We start from the raw sequence: 24,354 nt of genomic DNA on the forward strand, positions 1-24,354 counted from the left end.
TCCCTGCTTAAATTCTGATGCTACACTTAACCAAGAAAGCCACCGACTTTAAACAATTCATTTTCTGATCAACAGCACTTCCATCTTTCTCACTCATCCAAAGACATTCGATCTCCAATACAATATTTTAGGAAGGAAAATTCTAGTGATAAAGCATGCTTCCTTATGGAGATAAGTTATGCTGTTTAGAAAATCAGCAAACAGAATATTCTTAAACATTCTGTAATGCTACGTTACTGATATCTGATGGTTTCTCATCAATTTATTGTGACTGCTAACATTGCCAATATGACTGTAGGTATGTAACTTCCTTGTAACAGACCACTGGGATTGAAACAAACAAACAAATCAGTCAATACATTGATTAATCATTTTTGAGATAAAAGTAGGAAGGTCTTACTGTTTTTATGTCTTGGTGAAATATTCTGAATGGGATACAAGGGAGTATCCCCCCCTCTGAAATGATGACCATTAAACTGGTAATTATTAAGAGGGTAATTTCAGTTAGATAGAAACATTGTTACCTGCAAGTAGTAAACTGAATCTTGAATGTGTTTTAAGTAAAAAAGCCACGTTCAGACCTCTGAGGAATCTCTTGTCTAATGAAAAAATATTGATTTCTTTTTTTATTATTATTGTTAATGTTGAGCTGTGTGTCAGTAATGCAGCTGTGCATGGACTTTAGCATTTCAAGTGATCTTTAGGGACACAGTCTCCTCTACCATACGGTACCACTTCCAGCAATACTCATAAGGAAAAGCATACAAGTTTGCAAAGCCTATTCTTCCTCCCTCCCTTTCTTTCTGCCAACAGACAGTGAAAAGGTGATATTGCTATAAAGATATATAATGAAGAAATACTAATGTAACAGGATGATAGTAGACTCCCTGCTAGTGACTATCAATGAGGAGGCGTTAATTTCCTCCATGTCGGCCAATAAGTAGCTTGTGCTTCTTTGCCCTTTAAGGGAGAGAAGAATCAGATGCAAAAGTCGAATTTACAGTCCCACATAGGCAATACTAATACAGGCATGTCAGCACCCAGTGGAAATCAGGCATTTCAAGCATTAAGAATCACAAGTTACTGTAGGAAAATGGGCAAATCCTGCTCAGCTGGTGCGTATTGTCATTCTGATATGATATTCCATATCTCAGTTTTATACATGTCTGTCATTTGTATACGCTTGTTGGATATTTGTTATGGTCAACAACATGGTCAGTGTAGTCACCACCACATGGTCAACGTTTGCATGGTCAATAAAACAACTTTTAATCTTTGGAAGATACTAAAAAAATGGCTTAACTTGGAACAAATTTTAAACAATAGTTAAAACCTCTAACAATTACTCCAACAAAACTACTTAATATCTCTGTCTGACATCCATATTTATAGTACAATAAACAGTGAAAAGATTAATGGGAGTGTATTCACTTTAGTCTTCTGTCCTTTCCTACATTAAAATAAATAAATAAAAATAAAAAATAGCTTTTGAAAAGCATTGAAAGAACTTCTCAGTTTTCCCAGGGTTGTAAATAAATTTTATTCACATACATCCAAAGCCATTCTCATGAACTGGCAAACAAGCACTTAGTGAAGAAAGAAACTTTTTATGGACTTCTATTGTATTTTTTTCTTATAAACAAGACAAATATGTACTCAAAAAAACTGGACCCAGACATTTAACATTTTCATACTTCTAATAAATCCAGCAGTTTTACAAATTTGAGTATTTTAATTAAGATTTCTGCCTTTTAAAATTTTTTGGTGACTGTAATACAAGAAATTATGTATAGTCTGTGGATTTCATGCACAAATTTCTTCTCAGTTGGTTTGTTCCTTTTTTCAGTACAATTATAAACTGATAAGATTTAATACATTCAAGGTAGTGCTTTACAGTCATTTATTTCACTGGTCAATTTTTAGTATAAGTGAGATCACTTACAGTCAGTTGCAATACTAATTATAACACTAAGTAGCTATGCACATACAGGTAACAGTCTTTAGATTTTCACTGAACGTGCAATCTTAAAAACATAAATTTTACAGACATTGTAGTTATGCACTTCACAACATAAAATTAAGAGGTCATTAAAGCCTGTGTATACAAGCTACAGTGCATAAAGAAACTATCAATCATACCATTTTTAACTGGATCATAACAAAACATTTTTCCATGTTGAGGTTTTGAATATGAAAATCCTATTGATCTTACAGTAGTTTCTACAAAAAGCCACACAACTGTGGTCCTGACAGACATTCATGCCTATCAATTAAATCCATTACTGGAAGAATTTTATATATCTGTTGCCTACTATTTTCAATGCCTCTTAAAACTTGTACAAAAAAATATACATTTTCCTTAAAAATTATAAAAGATCTGAAAACAGATATGCAGCACTCCTAAAATATTCTGCAATAAATCTAGAAAAAGGAGTCCCGACTTAAATTCTGAACTCTCATATGCAAACAATTAAAATTGAGACCAATACATGATGTCTGTCCACTTGACAGCAGAATTTGACTCAGTCTGCACTGCAAACATTATGGAAAGTATGAAAAATTATTTCACAAGTTTCACTTTGTCCTTTAAAACTTTAAATTTGGGATTGTTGTTCACTTTCTTATTAAACGTAACTAGAATATCCTCTTCTGATTTGTGATGATCACCAGCTACTGCATAGTACTGAGCTATAACCTGCACAAAGAAAGAGGAACAGCTCTGAGTTAGTAAAGATCCAGTTAAAGCTGTAATACAATCATGTTACTGTATTAAAAGTAGTACAGAAACTGCTACGCTACGCGTTTGCAGAACTTGCCTCTGTATTCTACTGAGTTCTAAAGAATGAGTCTAGTTCTAGTCATGTTCTGCTAAGAAACATCAAACATTTTTGACAGGAACAGGATTTTACAAGCTTCAGCACTACAGGAAAACAAAACTCAAGAGCAAAGAAGACTTAGAACCTAAAAAAAAAGATAGTGCACTGTACCTTTTTCCTTAGTTTTTTAATTGAAATTTCATTGTCTGGAGCCTGTTTCAGAACAGCTTTGATGGTTCCTTTCCAGTTGAATTTACCTAGAAAATAATTAGGCATATAAAAATGTAAGTTTACCAGATCTTGTGGTAGGAACCTTCAAACTTCTTCTTTTAGAACCAGTTCAGCTGCCATCATGGTTCTCTGTTATCCTACTGACTTTACAACAGCAGAATGTCTTAAGTATAAAGTCAGGTAGGCTGTTCCTGAATATTTTAATTGGATGTCCATGAAGAACCATTGTGCAACATGAGTAGTTAGGGTCAAGATGGCTTTCACTTAGCTCCTGAGTTTCAGCTATAAACCAGAAACCACTACATAATACACAATCTGCATGTTCAAGGACAGACATCCCTCAAAGATAGTGAAGTGCCTTGGCATATCTAAGAACAAACCAAGTCAAACACAGATATAAACTCGAATTTATGATTCAATTATAAAAAATGGTGATTTAAAAGACAACACAGATACAAAGCTGCTATCATTTTTCCTCTGTGCTGCCTCAGGTGTATGGCAGCAGGGAAGAAACCTAATGTGGTGAAACAAATATTCCAGATTCCTCAAAGTCTGATGAAATTAAGTGTAGCTAGAGGCTGCCAGCACAGAATTAACATAAGAATGCAGAACTAGGTGTAAAGTGTAGCACAGGCTTCTTCCTCTGGAACAGATAAGTGAATGTTATGATTGAGGCAGAACTTACTTCACAGCTTTCTGCAAAAGCATCATATTCTGCACGAGATCTTTTGTAACACAGTTTTGTAACCATCTAAATTTTCCCCTTCAGAATATCTTTACCTTTTCCAAGAGTTTCTTCATCGCCATTGGTGTTCTCTGTTTCCATGTCTTCTGACACGCTTTCAGTTTTCATTCTCTTTTTTGTGATACAGGGTTCCTCTAGAGGTGAAATGCACACACAGAAAAAGTGATAAAACTAGAAGTTCCATGGGGAGCAAATTTCTATTCTTGTTAACATAAGCTTCTATTTGTTAGGATGTTCATGTTCTGTAAAATCTGTGTATTTAACATTCATTACTTTTACAAATTCCACTGAAGTAGATTATTGATCTTTTAGGCACTGGCAAAGGTCTGGAAACAATAATAGAGTAAGTAGGATAGATACCTTCTACATGTTTATGTTTGCGTTTCCTGACATTGGTTTCCTCTTCAATCTCATTCTGATGGCCATTTCCATTCATTTCAAATTCATTCTCCGAGCTCTCCTTCTGTTTTTTGGACTTCTTATTCTTTTTAGTTTCTGAGCTCACAGGCTGATTTTCTAATTTCAGATCTTTTTTCTCCTTCTTATTGTTCTTTTGTCTCTCTTCTTTTCTTTCTTTCTTACTCTTTTTCTGCTTGGCTTCACCATCTGTAACTTCATTTTCTTCCGCCACTGCTTTTTGCCCATTATCTGCAGACTGTACTACATCCTTCTGTTGTGGTTTGTCAGGTTCTTTTTTACCTGCCACCTATTTTGAGAGACAGAGAATTACAATTTTTGACATTCCTTAATTGTTAATTCAGCTATTTTGCACTACACCATTTCTGAAATACACCACTATCCTGAATTCAGCCAAGCTTACTACACAAGGTAACACCAGTAGTAAACTCTATGGCTTGATTCTTCTGTTAACTGCTAATAACCTCGACATCACAGAAGAAATGTTATCATGTAAAAAAATATTTGGCTTGGTTTTATTTGTTTTGCTTTGTTTTACAGTATATTTTGCTCTATGTAATAAATGGTGCACTTGTTGCATGGATACATGTTTAAAAACTCCATTCTCAAGGCATTTAAAATGCAGTATTGGAATTTCTAAGGGCACAATTGATGTGAATGCCAGAAAACATAAACATGATGATACAAAACATTATGTACATCCTAAACTGAAACACTATATTTAGCAGGCAAAGACATAATTCCGAAACACTGCTATTAATAATTAGTTGCATTATCGGAATACAAGGAAGAAGGAATGTGCAGATTAGAGTCAGTATAGAGTCTGTATATTTTTTTAAGATATATTTGCTAAAATTAATCAAGTTACAGGTAACAAAAAGCTTTGATTTCTGAAGATAAACATTTTTTTTAATGCACTGCTGTTGTACAGCGTTATACCTCTTATTTATTATTATCTTAAATTAACTTACATCTCCATTTGCTTCAGAAAAAATATCCCACACCTGATTTTGCAAAGTGCTGTCAGTAACTCTCAAACTGTTCTTCATCCAGTTCTGTGCAGGAAAGAAAACGAACACAATCCCAATAACTTTAAAAAGCGTGCCTCCTTTTCCTTTTTTCTTCTCCTCACTACCATATAATTCATTCTTAAATTTAAGAATTTTGTTATTTTGCATGATGAATATCTGGTTCGATGTTTATCCTCTACGAATCCCTTAAAACCCAACGCTAATTTGTTTTGTGTAGCATATAGTTAAAAGTCTATGCCATGCCTGTCAATTGCCTCACCAACAATAATCCAGATGAGATCAATTGTGTTAGCAACGGTAATGGGAGGACGGTTGGACTACATGATCCTGTAGGTCCTTTCCAACTTTGTGATTCAATGATTCAGAATGATACAGAAAATGATATCCTCAAGCTTTTGAACAGAGCTAGTAAACCTTCTGATTGTTGGTATGAGCCAAAATATTAAGGATCTGTTCTTTGTTTCACTACAGACAAATAATCCTTTAGGGACACCTGGAAAGGCTTCACTGGTAAACTGGAATAATGTACTGCAAAAACTTGATCTTTCAATGCAATATCTTACCAAAAAGAAGAAAGCTTCTTGAAAATGGAACTTCCTTGGCTTAGAACATTTTGGTTAATTTTGTCAAACTAGTCTAACCTTCTGGCTGGCTCTGGCAGCAATTTCACACCAGTTCTATTACATCCTATCTGAATCACCTAGAAGCAGTCATGATTTTCTCTCAGCTTTACAAATTGAGACACAAAATGAAGTGGAGGAAAGGCCAACTTGTAATTCTTTACAGATACCACATAAAGCATTTGGAGTCTGCTGTGGTTGGGAAGCACAGAACAATCAAGTACTCTGTGTGGGAGGGGGAATCAGAATGCTAATCAACAGGAAAACTCCCTATAACAAACAGTACAAGCCTACACATCCAATCTTAATCCCTAAGTCTGGGAGACAACTTTGTGAGTCTCTGGCCTAATGAATAATTAAAACTGCAGTTAGACAAACTGCATTTAGACACCTTTTATGAAATGAGAAATAATTTAGAAACACCTCCTATTTAAAACTTGTCCATAACATCATCCACTTCCTGATGCTCAAAATAAAACAATTTGTCCCACCTTTCTTGAAAGAGAGTGACGCTGGGAAAGTCTATTTTTAAAGTACAATTACTACAAAGCTCTTAAAACATACCTGAAATTTTACTTTTTTCCTTGGAATATTACCAAAGGAACGCATTTGCTCCAGAATGTTTCGCACCTTAGGGTTTATATTGGGTTTCTTCATTACTTCGTGAATTTTCTGAATGAAGAAAACCAGGATGAAATCAGTGACGAACAGCTTCAGTAACCCACAGTCAGTTCAACAACCAAGAGTTACTTATTATATCAGTATACACCTTACCTGAAGCCACTCCTGTTGTTTAGCATCTCCTTTACTAGTTTTGGCTTCAAAATCTTTTCCTCCATACTTCTCATCTTCAGTTACACACTTCACATGGTCCTTATAGTCATCACCCCTGAACACAGATTTTCAACCGTAGTTCACTGAAGTGCTCAGTCCTCCAAACAGACTCAGTAACCAACACATTGAAGTAACAGCATCTGTTGTTTAAGCCTCAATACTGTCAACGCTTATATGATAAAAGTTCAACATGGTTAAAGTACCACCTTGTAAGACTGCTTAAATTGAATGGGGATACACTCATGCAGTAATGCAGTTCTGACCAACGTGTGTGGCCTCTCAAAAAGAAATGAATAACAACTTTTTTGTTGATAAAGGACTGAGGGAGATAAACAGAAGCTCTGGATGCTCCATCCCTGGAGGTGTTCAAGGCCAGGTTGGATGGGACCCTGAGCAACTTGATGTGGTGCCTGATCTAGCAGCTGGCAACCATGGCAGGGGGCAGGAACTGAATGATATTTAAGGTCCCTTCCAACCTAAGCCATTCTATAACTTTGTGATTATTTGAGGATGAGCTTACTTTCTTCTGCAAATTCATACATCCATATTTAAAAAGCAGATACTAGCACTACTGTCTTCTAAGTTATGAAAAGTGGCAAATTCACAATTCTGGATGTTACTGCCAACCTCACATAACCTCTAGCAATGACCAGAAGCAGCATCTACTCTGCAGAACTGGTCTTAATATATACACTCAGTACCAAAGACACCTTTGTCTACTGCTGATGGTCTTCTCAGCAACAACATCAATGCTATCTGACACTTGTCAGTCTGATACTGATGTCCAGGTGAGATCTGAGATGCACAAGGATGCTCTGGATAAGTGAGTGCAGTGCCACAGTGTTCACAGAACCACAGAATGACCCGGGTTGGAAGGGACCTCAAGGATCATGTAGTTCCAACCCCCCTGCCTGGCAGGGCCACCAAACATACACCTTTACTAGATCAGGTTGCCCAGGGCCCCGTCCAACCTGGTCTTGAACACCTCCAAGGACGGGGCATCCACAACCTCCCTGGGCAGCCTGTTCCAGGGCCTAACCACTCTCCTAGTGAAGAACTTCCCCTGACATCCAAACTAAATCTTCCCTCTTTCAACTTAAAACCATTTCCCCTAGTCCTGCTATTGTCAGCCCTTTCCAAGAGTTTACTCCCCTTCGAAAGGGCTGACAGTGAACCTTTGATGTGGGACAAGTGCTGAGGAGCAAACAGGGCAGCTTTGCCATCATCCACCTACCAGAAATCCTTGCCGCAGTCCATGCAGGACAGGCACTCACAGTGCCTGCAAACATTCACGTGCTTTTCAACCTGCGTTTTCTTCACGGATTCCCCGCACGCGTTGCACGTGAAGACGACCATGGCGGTGAGGGTCAGCAGCTGCTATGGGATGGGGCCGATCTCTTTCCTCCCCTGGCGAGACAAAGAGATCCCCGCTGTCACCATTAGAAAGAAGCACTCTAACTCTTATCTCCCCCGTTTAACCCGTTTAACTCCCCCTCACCGCAACTGCTGCCAACCGCAGCCACACGTGCACCCGCCTCGGCTGCCGCTTCCGCCTGTCCGGGGCCGTAGAGAGAGCGGAAGCGGAAGGAGCGACGTCGGAAGCGGAGGGTGGAGGCTGAGCGTGGGGCTGATGATGGGATGGAGCTGCGCGGTGACTGCGGCCGGTAAGTGCCGGGATGAGCTGGGCTGGGGCATGGCCTTGGTTGTCTGTCAGGCTGTGCCGCTCTCCGCTGTCCCCTCTGTGTGCTGCTCCCTCAGTGAGCTGCTCTTGCTTGAGAGTAGCTCTGCGTGGGTGTCCTTCTTAGGGTACTATGGTTAGACTGCGGTTGGACTTGATGATCTTCAAGGTCTTTTCCAACCTGGGTAATTCTATGATTCTTCAGGGAAACCGAGACATCTGGCTGCTGAGAAAGCCCGAATTCGTGGGTTGCTGAGGGCCTTGTGAAGCGTTCGGGGGGAGGCAAGCAAAAGGTGTGGTTAGTTTGTTTTAAAGCCTGGTAAAAAAAGATGAAGGAGAGGGATGAAGTACAGTGCAATGTCCCTTGAATATGGAAAGGAAACGTGTGGTAGTGGAGTGTGTTAAAATGGGGAACTGTAACCCTTCATCAGAACTGAAAATGGGGATAACTGCGCTCTTCTCACATTTAAGCATTTTGATTTTTTTTTCTGCTTTATTTGTTAATTAAAAGACTTTAACCTGGTCTGTGAGAAACATGCTTAGCTGTTAACAGCAGTGAATGTGATACTGTGTTGATCCGGAGTTCTCCCTGCCCAGAAGCAACTGAGGCTGTTCTATACAAATCTTACTGTTTTATAGGTCTGATATAATGACCTTGTTAAAATTGCTGGCAGTGCGTTTCCTGTAGATAGAGAGATGAGTATATTTGCAGCACTGCTTGAACATCTTTGCAGAAGCTTTTTTGTTGTAATAAATACTTCATTGAAATCAATATTTTCTGTAACTGCTGCTGTATTTCTACTGGTGAGTGATGCTGTGAAATGTCTTCAGAGCTCACATAACAAGTCTAAACTGGTGTTTCCTTTAGGAGATAAAGAACGGTGCAAATGTTCTCATGTTCTCAATTCATTTTGCGAGTTGACAGTTAAAATTCATTTTAGCGTTTTATTTTGTTGTAGGTAATGTGACTTTCTAGCATGGACACTGTTGCTAGCCACAGTTGTCATCTACTCCAGCAGCTACACGAGCAACGCATTCAGGGTCTTCTCTGTGACTGCATGTTGGTGGTGAAAGGTGTCTGCTTCAAAGCACACAAAAATGTGTTAGCTGCTTTTAGTCAGTATTTCAGGTACGTGGCAGAAATTTCTTCTGTTTAAAAAAAACAAAAACAAAAAACAAAAACTAAATATTGTTGTTTGAAGTTTTACCTGAGAAGTGGTGAACCTACATCAAGAATTTTACCTTATTAAAAACAGAGGCTGTCCTAGTTTAATGTCTGGATATGAATAAGTAACTACTACAGTGTTTGAGTTTGGAGTTTTTTTGTTCTTTAGTTGCTTACATTGCTTCATACAATGGATTCTGGCATGAAATTCTGCAGTCAGTATTTCAGTATGCAAAGACATCTATGTACATGGGGCGTAGTACTGAATGTGAGCTGAACCAGACAGAAACAATTCATGTTATCTATTTCTGTTTGGTGGTGTCCGAAACAAAATTTGATTCCATAGGTAATACTGAACCTCTGCATAGAAGAAATTGTCTGAGAGACAAAACGTGTTTTAAAGCATACAGGTAGCTCATAAAGCAACATCACTGTTTTTCTCCTCTCACTATAGCCCACCCACTGTTGATTTCGCAGGAGATCCTTTCATAGGATTCTGGATCACTAATTGTAGTGTTTACCATACTTTATGAGTAAGCTGTTGGTAGATGTGGCAGGTTGTTTTTCTAACCTTGCTTCTTGAAACATTTCAAAAGCTTGACTGCCAATTTATATTTAAATTTTGATTATTATTTATTATTTATGTATTTAATTTTAATTCACTTAGTACCGGCTAGATTAATGAAAAAAGTGAGTGCTGACACATCAGATTAGCATGTAAGGATGAGGATAGGACCAGCTGGATTCAAGGATGCTTCCAAAACTGCTTTTCATTAAACCTCAACTTCCTTTTGTGTAAGATTCCCTGCTCATTGATGTTATGCCCAGCAAACCTAATTTGTGAGCTAGCCCAAAAAGATGGTATATACTTCATCATTTACTGGGAGACTGTCAAAGTAGAGACTAGGGACTTTTAATGTGAGGGTCCTGGCTGAGGCAGGGCCAAGCTGCTCAATATAGGACTGGTCATGCATATGAAAAGCTACAGCTCTGATGCTTTCTATTGAATTGCTGTTTTGTTTATTATCACCATCCTCTTGTCTACTTGCAGAAAAAAGGACTGATGAACCATCTTTAGTAAGGTTCACTGATAATGGTTGGTAGACAAACTTGATTGCCAGAAGAGAGTAATTTTGCTGACTTTGGGGTCTGTCTTATCCTGTATCCAATGGACACCATTCTGGGTCCATTGACTATTGCAAACAGTCCATAAGTACATACCTGCACCAGATTTTTAAAGAGCATTGAGAAGAAACTGTGAGTGTAGGATAAAAATAACCTTCTGCTTTAATTTGTACTTTAAGTGTAATAGTATAGGGGTAATAGCATGAAACAAATATTTGAGCAGTTTTGAGAAGTTCATCTGCAAAACCACAACAAATTTGCTAAGACCATATAGCACAAGTTTTTTATTCATACCAGGCATTCTGTTTGAGGTGTCTGTGTGTGTATATGTAATTGTTCTTTTTCCTACAAAAGTGTTGTGTATTATTTGTGTGTTTGAACATTTGCCTTATTTTACCAGGACCCTTTTTCAGAATTCTTCAGGCCAGAAGAATGATGTCTTTCATTTGGACATTAAAAATGTAGGTGGGATAGGCCAGATCTTGGACTTCATGTATACCTCCCATCTGGATCTTAGTCAGGACAATGTACAAGCTATGTTGGATATTGCACAGTGTCTTCAAGTGCAAAATGTGCTGAATATTTGCCACACCTTCTTAAAGTCTTCTTCAGCCATAGAGCAAACAACCAATATGCCTTGTAATAGTGTATTTTCCCTGCAGAATAGTTTGACTGCAGATACTAGTTGTACCAATGACAGTTATGGAACAAACTTATTACAAGAATGTTCATCCGACACACAAGCTAACAAAGTCTTGGCTGACCACCATTCCCATGCATCACAGTCTGTTAATCTTCACACACCTTCGGGTGATATACAGAAGCAGTCCCACAACTCCTTAGATGGCAACTGTACAGAACTTCCCTTTAAACAACCAAATTACTATTACAAACTGCGCAACTTTTACAGCAAACAGTTCTATAAACAAAATGCTTGCTCTAATAATGAGAGGGTAGCGGAACAGTCCTTTTCTTACAATACATCTACAGAAATAAACACGGTACAGAGTAATTCTTGTCCTGTCAGTCACTCTGAATGTATTCTGGAAACGTCTGAACATTTACCGTCAAACTTTCTGGTTCAGCCCTTGAATCAAGTTACTCCAGAACAAGATGCGGAAAGTGTGTTGTTGCAGCCCACCAAACAGATGAGGCTGAAAAAGGCCGTACACCTCAAAAAGCTGAATTTTCTAAGATCTCAGAAATCTGCAGAGCAACCCCCAGAGCCTAAAGGAGATGACAGCAGAATAACACAAGTAAATGAATCTGTAAATGAAAGTACCATGGATGTGACGGATGTCAGAGTTACTGAAGAAAAAGAAGCTGATGACTCAGTGAATTCTGAGAATTTTGAACAAACTGTTGACAGTGAAAGATCTCAAGGTCCTTTGGAACAAGAAGGACAGTCACAGACTCCTCAGTCACAAAGGCAATATACTTGTGAATTATGTGGGAAGGCTTTCAAACATCCAAGCAACCTGGAGCTCCATAAAAGGTCTCATACAGGTACAGTTACTGATAACTTGGTCTGCAGACCAAATATTTGGATTGAGGAGAATGTCTTGTATCTCTTGAATCAGAAATGTTGGTTCAGGGTATGTTTTCAAAGGGTTTGTTCATTTGTTTTAATTTTTATTTTCAATGAATAATTGTGTAGTAATAAAGACTGTAAGACTGAGTCTAGTTCAGTTTAGAGTTTTTATTGTGTTGAAGATTCCTGCCTTGTGTTTGTTTCCAGGGCTCTTTTTCAAGGAGTGTTGTGTATTATTTTAATGAAAATATTAATTAACCCGTGACATTGCCATTACTTTAAGAGAGTCAGGTTGTCTCGAAGTCTTAAGGCAGAAAACAACAAAAGTGCACATGAGTAGAAGGAAATGTTATAAGAGTTCTAGGCAACTGCAGTTTTTTCTTCAGTGTCATTTATCCCTTGTAAAATAAAACTTATCAGAGCTTGATAGTCATCTGTAAAATATATTCTTTCATATTTATCTAAAAAATAATACTCCTGTAAACAAGTAAGCTGCAGAATGAAAGGAAATTTTGAACTTGTTTTGTTTTAAATACTTATAGGTAATATTATTTTATACCTATCATAGATGTAAGTACGTTTTTATTTTAGTGAAAAACAAGACTGAGTCTAATTTCAAATTAATTTGTTTGTTTGTTCAGTTGAATTAGCATATTCTATTTTATTTCTACAACTAGGAATGCTTTTTAAAGGGAATTTTTAAAGATATCGTAGCTAGTCAAGTAACACCATTGATTCCACGTCCTTGAGACATCGTTGTTCTCAATCAGTACTGTCAAATAATTTTTGCCCTTCTCTTTCCCCAAATTAAATACACAGATGCATCTCTCTAGGTCTTGTCAGATAAACATCTCTTTGCAAACAAGCATGGAAGGTATTGCTACCTTGACAATAAATGAGTCCCTCTTAGCAGACACTAATTGCTTTTATTAATTAATCCTGAGCACCATGAATTTATTTATCCATGTTATTAGTAGAAAAGAACCTGAAAATATGAACAGTTTCCATTGGTCTTTTCAAGTTTTTACTCAGTGTCTTTGAGTTCATCTGCATGTGTATGTTACTAGTAATACTTTGTTATTGTTCTCCCATGAAACTGTTGCATGTGTTTTATCTTCATCCTCTCTTTCTTCATCTTGTATTTTGAATCTGTTGTTGAATTAAACTGACATTACCAAGTATATTTTAAAGTCTTATAAATTTCAGGAGAATAGGTGGTCAGATAGAAGATAGAGCATCTAGAGGAGTCCCAACTGAGGGAAAGACTCTGAAGTTGGTAAAATGTGGGTTTTTGCAAGGGAATAAATGTGGGAGAGAGACTGCAACTGTGAGAAATGTGTTATAATTTGCCCTTAGGTATCTTAATATTGGGAAGAATCTAGATTTTGTGAATTCTGGTGTCCATTAGACTTCTTGATTGTTTTAAGAGTGCATTGCTTGTACAACTGACTTGTGTTATTGTATGCTTCTGAGTCTGGTAAACTGTATAATTTGAGAAGGTGTAAAGTTAACTTTGATCCTTGTGTACTGCGTTGTAACTTAAATGTTAAGGGAATGGACTGGGAACTAAACTTTATATAGAATCGCTTTAGGGTTCCTGATAGAAATGTTTCAAAACTTGTTTCTGTAGACACAGCTGCATATCAGTGAAGTAGAGTCTATTAGATTTGACTTGTCTGAATCTTGTAATATATTTTAATTAGTATGACTTCTGTGGTAGAACTACATGTCTCTCACATTCCTAGTGGGAAAAAAAAAAGCTCCTAACCTGTGTGTTCTGTTCAGGAACACTGCTGCTGTCATTCTGCTATGGAGCTCTGACCTCACTACTGAGCACTATATCATTATTTCACATTGCAGTGTTGAACAAGAAGGATATAACAGAAGATAAAAAACAGAAAGCAGTACAAGGGTTAAGAAATCTCCTGGATGTTTGTTTAAACATTGTCAGTTTTAGTTCAATTGCTTTCCTCTCTCTCCCCAGATTTCTCTTCTGCTGTTGATTCATCATTGGTCTTTGGGGAAATAAGTGTTGGCCTCAGATTTTTTTTCAGGTCTTTAGTTTGGAGTTTAATGACAGACACAAGGTTTAGGTTAGAAGAATCCTCCTGCAAGTCATCTGATCCAAATGCTCTGCTCAAAGCAGGTGAAATTAGGTTAGGCTGTTTTGTTCAAGGCCTCATCTAGTCAAGTTTATAGTATCCTCATGGGCAGAGATTTCCACAGCCTCTCCAGGAAAGTGGCGCCAGTGTTCACCACCCTATGGAGTAAAGAATCTTTTCCTGTATCTGATAATCTAACTCGTCTCTGTTGCCCTGTGTCTTACCTCTAAAAGTATCTGGTTTCATCAATCCTCCTATTAGATGGCTGTAGACAGCAGTAAGATTTCCTGTTTGCCTTCTTAAGGCTCCAGGTACGGTCTCAGTGGTGACAAGCAGAGGAGAATCATCTTCAGCTTATTAGCTGCCCTCCTGGTAACACAGCCTAGGAAGCCATTATCCGCACATTACCTGGGAGATGCTACAGCACTCAGTAGTCTAGCATTGCTGCTAGCATTTGTTCTTGCAGTAGGTGCCTGATATGCCTGGTTGTTTGGAGTTTTATGCAGGTATAGAAATGCTCTCTGAAAACTGGCTGGATGTTTCTTTAACAAACCAACCCTTTTTGTTCTATCTTTATCATGGAAAAAAGAAAACTATTAATTTCTTTGAAACAAAGAGAGTGTGCATTGGTACATTCCTAATGGAAATGCATACAGACTACAACAATTACTACAAGGAATTTGAGCCTTTTACTCCTACCTTATCCCTTCCAGTTTTTTGTGTTCCATTCCAAATTACCTCAATGCTTTTATGGCTGTCGGAAGCCCTCCAAATTGCCAGAGTTTGTATATTTAGAGTGATAATAAAATCAAGACTCTCTGCTCTTTATTGTTGAGTTATTGGTTTATTTTATCTTACGTTTGGATAAAAGCTCTCTTGAAACTTTCCATTTTTCAGTAAGTAGAAAAGATAAATTTAGACTAAGTTTTTCATGTAACTAGAAGACTGCTGTCTGTATGTGAAGCAATATAACTATGTTTGCTCTATGATTTTAAATCTGAGGCAGTTGCATTTGGTCCTTGATGCTGAAATGATATCACATGTCAGCGGTGATGGAAAGTAGAACCTCAGCACCTGGATATTGCAGATGGTACTTGTAACACTTCTGAGGATGGAGGAAGAATCACAGTGCAGAGAGTACTTGCTGGAAAATAAGACTGCAAATGGACAAGAGGTGTTCTGGAAAATCTGCATAATGCATATTAAAATACACAAATAAAAAATGTATAGACTGATTTCCTTCTGGAAATACCTGAAGTTTGACACAGTCACAATTCTAGATGGAACATCAACTTATTATCAAATACTGGAGTGGGTAGTTTCAAGAATACAAGTTTTAGATACACAACTTCAGAAATATTAAGTTAATGATCATGTACTCTTACACAAACTGAAAGATAAATATACATTTGAGGTCAGTGAATGTCTGTGTGCTGATTGGAATTGTAAGGTACTCAATGAGCAGAGAAAATGGAATCCTTCCAAATTAGCTTCTCTGTGTTCTATATTCTTTTTAAAGAGAGGGCTGGTGCACTTTCCATGGCTGCTGTTGTAGTAGAAATCTGTTCTGTTCCTGATGGTATGGTACATCTTTCATCTGGAAAAAAAATATTAACAAAAAAATACAGAGCACTCCTGTTAGTATCAAAACTCTTCTATTTAGTTTGAAATATAAATTCTGTTTCTAAGAAGCCTGCCTTAAAAAGCTTCATGGTAAAAGCTGTACTTCCTTCTTAAATTTCCCCTTAGTTATACGGGTAAGTGTCCTTTGGGGGATATTTTTACTTTGACGTTAATCACTTTAAAAGGAAGTGTACAAATTTGAAGCATTTCTGTTCTGCTGCAGCTATTAGAAGTTCTGTGTTCTGTTTCTTCTTTTAGGTGAAAAACCTTTTGAATGTAACATTTGTGGGAAACACTTCTCACAGGTGGGAATATTTTATATTTTAGTACTGACCTTTGAAAATTAAATGTTCTGATTCTAAAAAATAAACTTGGTTTTGTGCCTGTAGATTAGATACTTTTTGCTTAGACTTCAGAGATAAAATATTTAAACATCTTATCTGAAAATAACATGTTAAGTGCTTTAGATGTCTTTGACGCGTTTTGTACCTTTGATTCTGTCTGCTCTCAGTAGATACCTGTTATGTATTTTATCTTCAAATGAACATTTGTCTATATGGAGTCACAGCCTATTTGAAATAAGTGAGAACTTTCGTTCTCAGATTGTGCTGTTGCCTTGTGTTTAGGAATCATCTCTGAGTAGCATTTTTACATAAGTGTCTAGAAAACATGAACATTTCTTATAATACATTGTATGCTCATTGCAATTTAATCTTCATATGTGACCTAAATTAAGTAGATTTTTCTGAATCATCTAGAAAAATGAGTGTCTCTATCATTGGGCTCCATTTTCTTCTATAAATAAGTACAGCATAGTCTATCTGAAGTTACAAAACTCAGAACTTTTAACAAAATTCTCATGAAATTCCCTATTTACACACAGGGCCTACACTATAGTTGTCTTAACTTGCCCTGCAATGCTTGTTTACTGTTCTGAGTACAACTTATTTCTGATTCTAGAAATAAGTTGCCCAGTTGTCTTGTGCTTCCAATATTTTCACTTCTTTTCTGTTTTCTTATTTGGAATATTCATGCTGAGCTGTGGAAGACAGTGTACTTTTATTCCAACATTGCATCATAATTATCAAATTTGATCTTTTTTAGGAGTCCTGGTTTAGGGATTAGACTTGTGGGGTCTTTAGCCACCCACCCATGTGTGCTTTGCTTCTCTGGCTCCAGTTTTAGAGCTGATCAGGAGGCTTCTTTGATCCATGTATCTGATGCAGTTGCAGTCTGTTCTGGAACTAAATATATACTGCATCCAGTGAGCAAGCTATTATCAAGCTATTCTGATCTAATCTGGGTCTGCTTGTTAGCCAGAAAAATTTACCTTTTCCTGCATTTTAATGGCTGAATAGTCACTTGTTAAAAAAAATGGGTATCCACAAATTCCTGTAAAAGCACTTCTGGCATACATGGTGGTTTCCTGTACTTTAGATCTTTACCTTGGGGAAAGAGGGAATGAAAAAGCTTCACTTATGCAGTGTATATGGCAGACTGTAAGTCAACAGGCATTTTTTCTCTTTAATTTAGAATGAAAAAAAACACCTTTCTACCTTTTAATTAAGTGCTTTTATAGGACTTCCCTACCCTTTCTGTTACCATTTTTATCTGAAGATACACTGGCATCTGTAAACTTCAGAGTATGAGCCATAGCTTTTAGTCTGTGTGTTACTCTTGTTGTTGTAAATAGGAGCTTGCATACTTCTGAGGTACTTGCTTCTGAATCATGCAAATAATCAAGACCAAAATAAGATTTGAGGATAATTACTATCTATTTTTTGCTGAAAAGGCCTCCTCTGATCTCGTTCTTTTTTCAACTTCTCAGCCTACAGACACAGAGACAGTAATGCTTTTCTTATTTAAGCTTTCATGTTCTGGGCTTTGGAGACAATGCAGTTCTAGTGTTTGGTATGTCAGCTCCTGTTTAATTAAGCTGGAATGATGTTCCGTTTGGTGGAATGTGAAACAGAAACTGAAGAAAGCAGGGAAAATTAAAACTGCAGCTCTTAACGTGGAATAGGCACAAATAATTTTTTGAGAGACAGGGTTCTTTTGAATGACCAGGCCTACTTTCTCCCTACTAGTAAGCAATATGTTGCAATGTGGTCCTCCTCTTCCTCGTGATCCAGGATATCCTATCTTACTTCCTCACTGCCTCCTGCAAAGCTCCTTTTGGGAGCTGAGAGGCGTTAGTTCCTTCTCTTTAAAAGCATGCCACTTGCAAATGGAGCAAGTCTAGTGTATCTTCTCCAATCTCTGAACTTATGAGGAAGTAAGATCATTATTCTAAACATTTTCTTTCACTGAAATCCACACAGAAGTTCCCTTACACCTTTTCATTTGGATGGCATATTGTGCTTTAGCCAAGGTTGTGCAGTCTTACAGGCTTAGGAAGAAGACAAGGTACTAATTTTTTATTACTTTTTGGTATTGTCTTGGAACAGTGAATAGCAAACTTATATCCTCATTAGCAAGTGATACAGCATTACAGTTAAGAAATAGATCTGCTTGCTGCTGTCTGTTGAATACTTCTATTCAGGACCAAAAGTGTCTGTTGCACTTCATACTCAGACTCTCTCCTAATCCAGAATATCACATGCCTTTGTCATATTTTGTTTGGTGTCATGGATAAAGGTTAGGATTCTGTCTCTTGCATGCTGCTCTCAAAAGCACCTCTCCAATAATCCTCAGTCTTTGCAGAGTGCAAATTACTTCTTGGAGAAGTCAATTCAATCCATTATCTCCTACAGAAATAGGCAACCAATGCTGCTCTGTTTCCATTTCAATATCTGCCTGATGGGGTTAAAGAACGTTCTCTCAGGGTGTGCGTTCATTCTTTTAGTACTGTCTTGCATGTGTGTCTACAGTATTTCTGTTCTGTATATCATAAGCTGTGATTAGAGAGATTGATTGTTAAAGGTAATTTATATTCCTTCTCTAAAGGAGTAGGAAGAAATTATTGAGCACTTAGCTCTGAAGTCTTTTATGGATAGGAAAATGTTTACTACTTTTCTTTACCTCCTGCTCGGTGAATTCAGGCATCCTGTTATAACAGTGTTTTGTTAGTAGGTCAGGGAAAATGAGACAAGCATAAGCCATATTACTAGTAAATTTTCTTCTTGATTGCTATCTAGTTAGTATCATTTTTATTTATAGCTGAATCTGTTTTCCTGAATGTTAGGTTCCAGGCTATTTTTCTCTGTTCATGTCAATATATAATTGCGTACATAAGCAATTTGGACTATTAGTAATGATGAGGTACTGGAAGTTAAATGCTAAATTACTGTCCCTTCAGGCAGGTAATCTCCAGACTCATTTACGTCGACATTCTGGTGAAAAGCCTTACATCTGTGAGATCTGTGGGAAAAGGTGAGTAGAATTGTTAATTCCAGTAAAGTTACCATGTTAAAACTTGTTTGTGTTTTCTTTAGTTGTTGTGATAAAGGAAGGGCCAAGAGCTGCTGCTAAATTTTGTTAGAAGACATTGGGTTTATATACTAAAGTATGTAAGCCACTTGTTGCAGGTCTCATTAGTAAGATAAGCTTGTCACTACATGTATGGTCTATGGCCCTATATAACTTATGTTGTCATCTTTAGTTAAGGATTTATATACTGCTGTATGTATTTTGAACAGTCTGACACACAGTAAATCATGCCTTTCTGTACCTTAACATCAGTTTCTGTTTTCATTACTTGACCATATCATTTTTATTCCATTATATGAGACTTGCACAATATGGGACCTTGATAGATATTTGTTCCTTCTGCTAACAGGTGGAAAAGAACACTGATTTAGGAATGTTATTAGTACTTCAGACTATGTTAAGTGGAGCAAGTTAATAACATTTAGGGAGGTTCGGGGTTTTTTTTCTTTCTTCAAGCATAAATTTAAATATGCATTGCCAACTTCAAAATGTTTGTTTTAAATATATTAATTTAGGCATCTGTGGTTTAGATATTTTTTTTCTTCAGAACACCATGTATTTATTATATTTGATTCCCATATGATACTCAGTTTAGGAGAATAAAGGATCTTGTAAACCCAGTTACACAATTTATATATTCTGTTACAGATTTGCTGCTTCTGGTGATGTTCAGCGTCACATTATCATTCATTCTGGAGAAAAGCCTCATCTGTGTGATATCTGTGGCAGAGGTAGGTAAGAACTGAAGCTTGTGCCTCTTAAGGTCTTTTGATTGAAATGTGAGAAGTCATTTTAGACTTTGTCTGTCGTATTTTTCTAGGATTCAGTAACTTCAGTAATTTAAAGGAGCACAAAAAGACTCATACTGCAGATAAAGTGTTCACCTGTGATGAATGTGGGAAATCATTCAACATGCAACGAAAATTAGTAAAGCACAGAATTAGACATACTGGAGAGAGACCATACAGCTGTTCAGCATGTGGTAAGATTTACTGTGCATAGGCTTGATATATCTTAGTTTTTTAAATAAGAAACGTTCGCAGTGTCAACAGAATAGCAACTAAAATGATTGTAAATCGAAATACTACATGGCAAAAATTTCTAACAAAATCTTCTGTCTTGCATCTTCCATAGTAAATCTTCTGGTGCACTGAACTTTTGCAACTACCGTAAGTTCAAAAGTGAATTTTAGTTGAAGGATGCAGAAAAGGAATAGGGAATCAACATGTGTATGTTTGCCATGGAAATACTGATACTGCCTGCTTCAAAAATGTTTTAATTTTCTAAGTGAAAGCTTGGTTTAGCAGCACTTGGCTATCACTGGAATCTTCCTTCCTTTCTCTTTTTTATTAGGCCATTTGAATGCTGTTGAGGTTTAACTGGAGTCAGTCATAGAATTGATAGTAACATTTTGCAACTTTGCTTCAACTTCTGGGATAGAATCCAAACTTGATCAAAGCCTCACACCAGAGAACATCCATTTTCAAAATCGGCTGGCTAGATTTTACTTCCAAATGGTTTGAGAATTGCTCTTTAATCGATGATTCATCCTAGTATAACATGGTTCAGAGATATTGCAGTCTGCCCATATCTCATATATTACTTAGCATCTTGCAGGCTACTTACCTTTCTGCCCTTAAGTACTTTATTAATATAATTTCTTCCATGTTTTGAGGAATCAGCTTTGGAGGAAGGTACTTATCATATGATAATGTCTAACTGTGGTATGTTTTATTGGTGATGTCCTGAGGCAGCAACAAAAGCTGTAATTATTAGATCTTGCATCAGTGGGAGGAAATACAGACGTGCAGGATGTGAAAGAATAAACAAACCTTTGCTTTGCTATTATTTAAGCCGATTTATTTTCCTCTTGTCTCCTAGTTGTTTTTTAATCATTTTTTCTGTTTTAGCCAGGTAATCTGAGAGCTAGAAATGCACAAAGGTCTGATCAAGGGTTATGAAATCATTTACAGAAGCAAAAATGCACATGTAATATTCCAGTAATGTGTAATCTTAACTTCTACTGCTTAATGGCTCTTCTGAAGGAAAAAAAAGTAAAGAAAGCAGTAGAATGAAAAGTATGCCAAAAACAGACTGCAATTTCACTGGGCTTTCAGATAACACAGTTGGTTTTGGTTGGTATCTGTCCATTCAAAACGAAGTAATCTTTATCTGAGGCGAAATGAGAAAATCACAAGGAGGTACCAGGTTATTTTTATTCTTCCAAAGAACATGAGATGTCTGAATCATATTCTGGAAATTAATGCTTCCTCATTCTATTGTGCTTCTGCGCTTTGCCTTGGTTCACCCTTGGTCTTTTTTGTTTTTAATTACAATATGGTAGTTGAGTTATTCGAGCCTGTGGTTCGTAACGCAGGCAAACAGTTTGCTATTTTATTGTATTTTATTATTTACAGCAATTAAAAATAGTTTTTAATGTGTGATCACAGAATCACAGAATTGTAGGGGTTGGAAGGGACCTCTAGAGATCATCGAGTCCAACCCCCTGCCACAAGCCAGGCTCCCTACACCATGTACACAGGAAGGCGTCCGCAGGCAGGAATCTTAAATATCTCCAGAGAAGGAGACTCCACCACCTCCCTGGGCAGCCTGTTCCAGTGCTCCATCACCCTCACTGTAAAGAAGTTCTTCCGCACATTCGTGCAGAACTTCCTATGCTGTACAATTATGCTGGCTTACAGTTAACAGAAAAGCTGACTTTATGAGCATTTTAACAATAGCTACTTTCTAACGAACAAATCATTACTTTCTATGATGTAGTTCTAGCTGGAAAAATATAATTAGAAGCATGATGCTTTACCAGGCAGAGGAATCCTATTGATCTTCATTTTACAGTTTTTTTTCCCCCATCGTAAAGATTGAAACAGATTGAGAATGCTCACAGTTTTCAAATATGAATGGATATTTCTTTCTCTGGAGAGAAAAAGTAAAGCACTGGAAACAAGAGACAGAAAATCAGTTCAAGGAGAAGAAACAAGTAATTGATTTGTAAAAATAGAAGAAACCCTAAATAAAAGTATCGCAACTGGGATGTACTATAGCTCATCACTTGATCCTTTCTCTAATTAGGGCTTTTTTTATGTACCTGTATTAAGAACAAAATCATAATGTTATCTCTTCTGTCTCGTAGGGAAATGTTTTGCAGGCTCTGGTGACCTGCGTAGACATGTGCGGACGCATACAGGAGAAAAGCCCTATACCTGTGAAACTTGTAACAAATGCTTCACTCGCTCTGCTGTTTTACGGAGGCACAAAAAAATGCATTGCAAAGCCACTGATGAAGGTCCAAACTCTCTAGATGAATTTACTCAAGGGATTGAAACGTCTGATCTTGACAAATCTCAGAGCTCTGACTCTTTCGGCCAAGAAATGTCTGTCACGTTGTTACCGGTGTCAGTTAAATTTCCCGTTCGTCCAACTGCGAATTCAACTGAATTTGGCAGTTCTGCAGATTCTTACTGTAAGCTGCGATCGATGATTCAACATCATGACTCAGCGAACCAGCAGAAATTGAATGTGGATTCAGCTAAACTCCCGAAAGCTCAGACACAGCAAACTCCACCACCACCACCATATGCTTATGCAGATGTAGATGGATCTTCTGCAGAAGAAACATTAGAGTCTGATAACATTTCCATGATTCGTTCCTCTATGGTCAGTTTGGACAGTCATTGTAATGATCCACTAGGCAGTCGAACAACATCTGTTGCATACAAGAATACTGAAGGACCGTTCTTCTCTAGCATGACACTATGGGGTTTAGCTATGAAGACCTTGCAGAATGAAAGTGAACTGGAACAGTGAACGGTCGAACAACTACATCAAAGTTTCGTTAAGGCATTTCATGCAATAGATATGTCTGTATTATGATTACACTGCAGTGTAAAGAAGTCTGAGCTAGTTTTTAAACCCACTAGCTTGAGTACTGGTAGAAATCAAGGTACGTGCCCAGAATATAGAGTAGGCTGCCTTTACACTGCTGCTCAGCAAAGTTCAGTTCTAGTTTTAAGGATCTGTGTTCTGTGACTACACTATGTAGCTGATGTACTAAAATTTACTATTTAACTATTTCTTTAAATCTGATAATTTAAGGAGGAGAGGAGGGGCTAATGTCTAATTGCATTATATGACTGCAGTTCAAATGCAGGCCATCAGAATGATGTGAGGATATACATAGGTTGCTCCCAAAGTAATGCCTCCTCTTACTTGCCATGGAAACTACAACAGGCACAAAGAGCACAAGTGCACGATATGATAGAGTGAGCAAACAAGTTCCCAGCTACTAAGGACTTTTTGTTTTAGTATTAGCTGTCTATGTGAATGTCTGGAACGTGGCCTGCCTTTCACATCACTGTTGCCACAGCTAAAATGCACCACTCACTACTATACTGTGCTCACATCCGCTGTATGGTCTCCATGTATGTTCAGCAATTGTCAACAAATGGAAATAGGTTTAATTTTTTCCTCATGGAGGAAGGCAGCAGCACACCTTCGCTTCATACACACTTCCATGTCAGACGCCATTTTGCTGCCATCTATCACATAGCAACAAAATGTAATGGAATATCGATGTGAAGATTCAACCCCTGCTGCCATACTGCCGTCATCTGATGTCAGAAGGCTGGTATCATAAAATAGGAGGCATTACTTTCAGAGCAGCCCTTGTAGATGTGACAGGTGGAAAATGTCGATCAAATCCCTTGTGAACTTGGGTTTGAAAAGTAGTTTTCTTACCAGTAGGACCATCAGTTTACATGACTTGAGTATTGTGACATTAAGATTAAATGTTAAATACTGGATAATATTTGTGATAGTGCAAAGTAACTGTATATCTAGAAAGTTTATTTTTTTTACAATAAAGTCTTTTTTAGTATTTTATAAGCTATTTTGCATAGAAGATTATTTGTACAATGAAGATCAAGATCAGGAGATGCTAACTTAATTTGAATAAAGGGGCAATGTTTTACGTTGTACCTTAATTGCTCA

General features: G+C 37.3%; 2 protein-coding genes across 3 annotated transcripts; one reads left to right on the forward strand and one right to left on the reverse strand.

The window, feature by feature from the left end:
• Positions 1-1,515: 1,515 nt before the first annotated feature.
• On the reverse strand, positions 1,516-8,287 carry LYAR (Ly1 antibody reactive). 2 transcript variants are annotated; one of them, XM_032444253.1, is made up of 9 exons: positions 8,193-8,287; positions 7,929-8,101; positions 6,635-6,749; positions 6,425-6,532; positions 5,181-5,264; positions 4,153-4,498; positions 3,828-3,926; positions 2,988-3,073; positions 1,516-2,695 (listed from the first exon to the last, which is right to left on the reverse strand). In XM_032444253.1, the coding sequence occupies exons 2-9, from the start codon at positions 8,048-8,050 to the stop codon at positions 2,561-2,563; spliced, it is 1,095 nt and encodes a 364-aa protein (XP_032300144.1). In that variant the 5' UTR covers positions 8,051-8,101; positions 8,193-8,287; the 3' UTR covers positions 1,516-2,560. The 2 variants fall into 2 exon arrangements, with proteins under 2 accessions (XP_032300144.1, XP_015718283.1); XM_015862797.2 differs by having other exon boundaries at positions 7,929-8,265.
• Positions 8,265-24,354, forward strand: ZBTB49 (zinc finger and BTB domain containing 49). The gene is made up of 8 exons (XM_015862796.2): positions 8,265-8,358; positions 9,332-9,501; positions 11,063-12,168; positions 16,177-16,223; positions 19,217-19,290; positions 19,996-20,078; positions 20,168-20,329; positions 22,499-24,354. The coding sequence occupies exons 2-8, from the start codon at positions 9,350-9,352 to the stop codon at positions 23,170-23,172; spliced, it is 2,298 nt and encodes a 765-aa protein (XP_015718282.1). The 5' UTR covers positions 8,265-8,358; positions 9,332-9,349; the 3' UTR covers positions 23,173-24,354.

The sequence above is a fragment of the Coturnix japonica genome, chromosome 4, assembly GCF_001577835.2.
Source record: "Coturnix japonica isolate 7356 chromosome 4, Coturnix japonica 2.1, whole genome shotgun sequence".
Taxonomy (NCBI): domain Eukaryota; kingdom Metazoa; phylum Chordata; class Aves; order Galliformes; family Phasianidae; genus Coturnix; species Coturnix japonica.

Excerpts from the sequence above, each read along its gene's own strand:
- LYAR (XM_032444253.1), bottom strand. The coding sequence starts at position 8,050 with ATGGTCGTCTTCACGTGCAACGCGTGCGGGGAATCCGTGAAGAAAACG. Across the intron at positions 4,499-5,180 it reads TTTCTGAAGCAAATGGAGAT|GTGGCAGGTAAAAAAGAACC; the intron begins GTAAGTTAATTT and ends CTCTCAAAATAG. Across the intron at positions 2,696-2,987 it reads TTAAAAAACTAAGGAAAAAG|GTTATAGCTCAGTACTATGC; the intron begins GTACAGTGCACT and ends TTCTTTGTGCAG.
- ZBTB49 (XM_015862796.2), top strand. The coding sequence starts at position 9,350 with ATGGACACTGTTGCTAGCCACAGTTGTCATCTACTCCAGCAGCTACAC. Across the intron at positions 16,224-19,216 it reads GTGGGAAACACTTCTCACAG|GCAGGTAATCTCCAGACTCA; the intron begins GTGGGAATATTT and ends CTGTCCCTTCAG. Across the intron at positions 20,330-22,498 it reads ATACAGCTGTTCAGCATGTG|GGAAATGTTTTGCAGGCTCT; the intron begins GTAAGATTTACT and ends TCTGTCTCGTAG.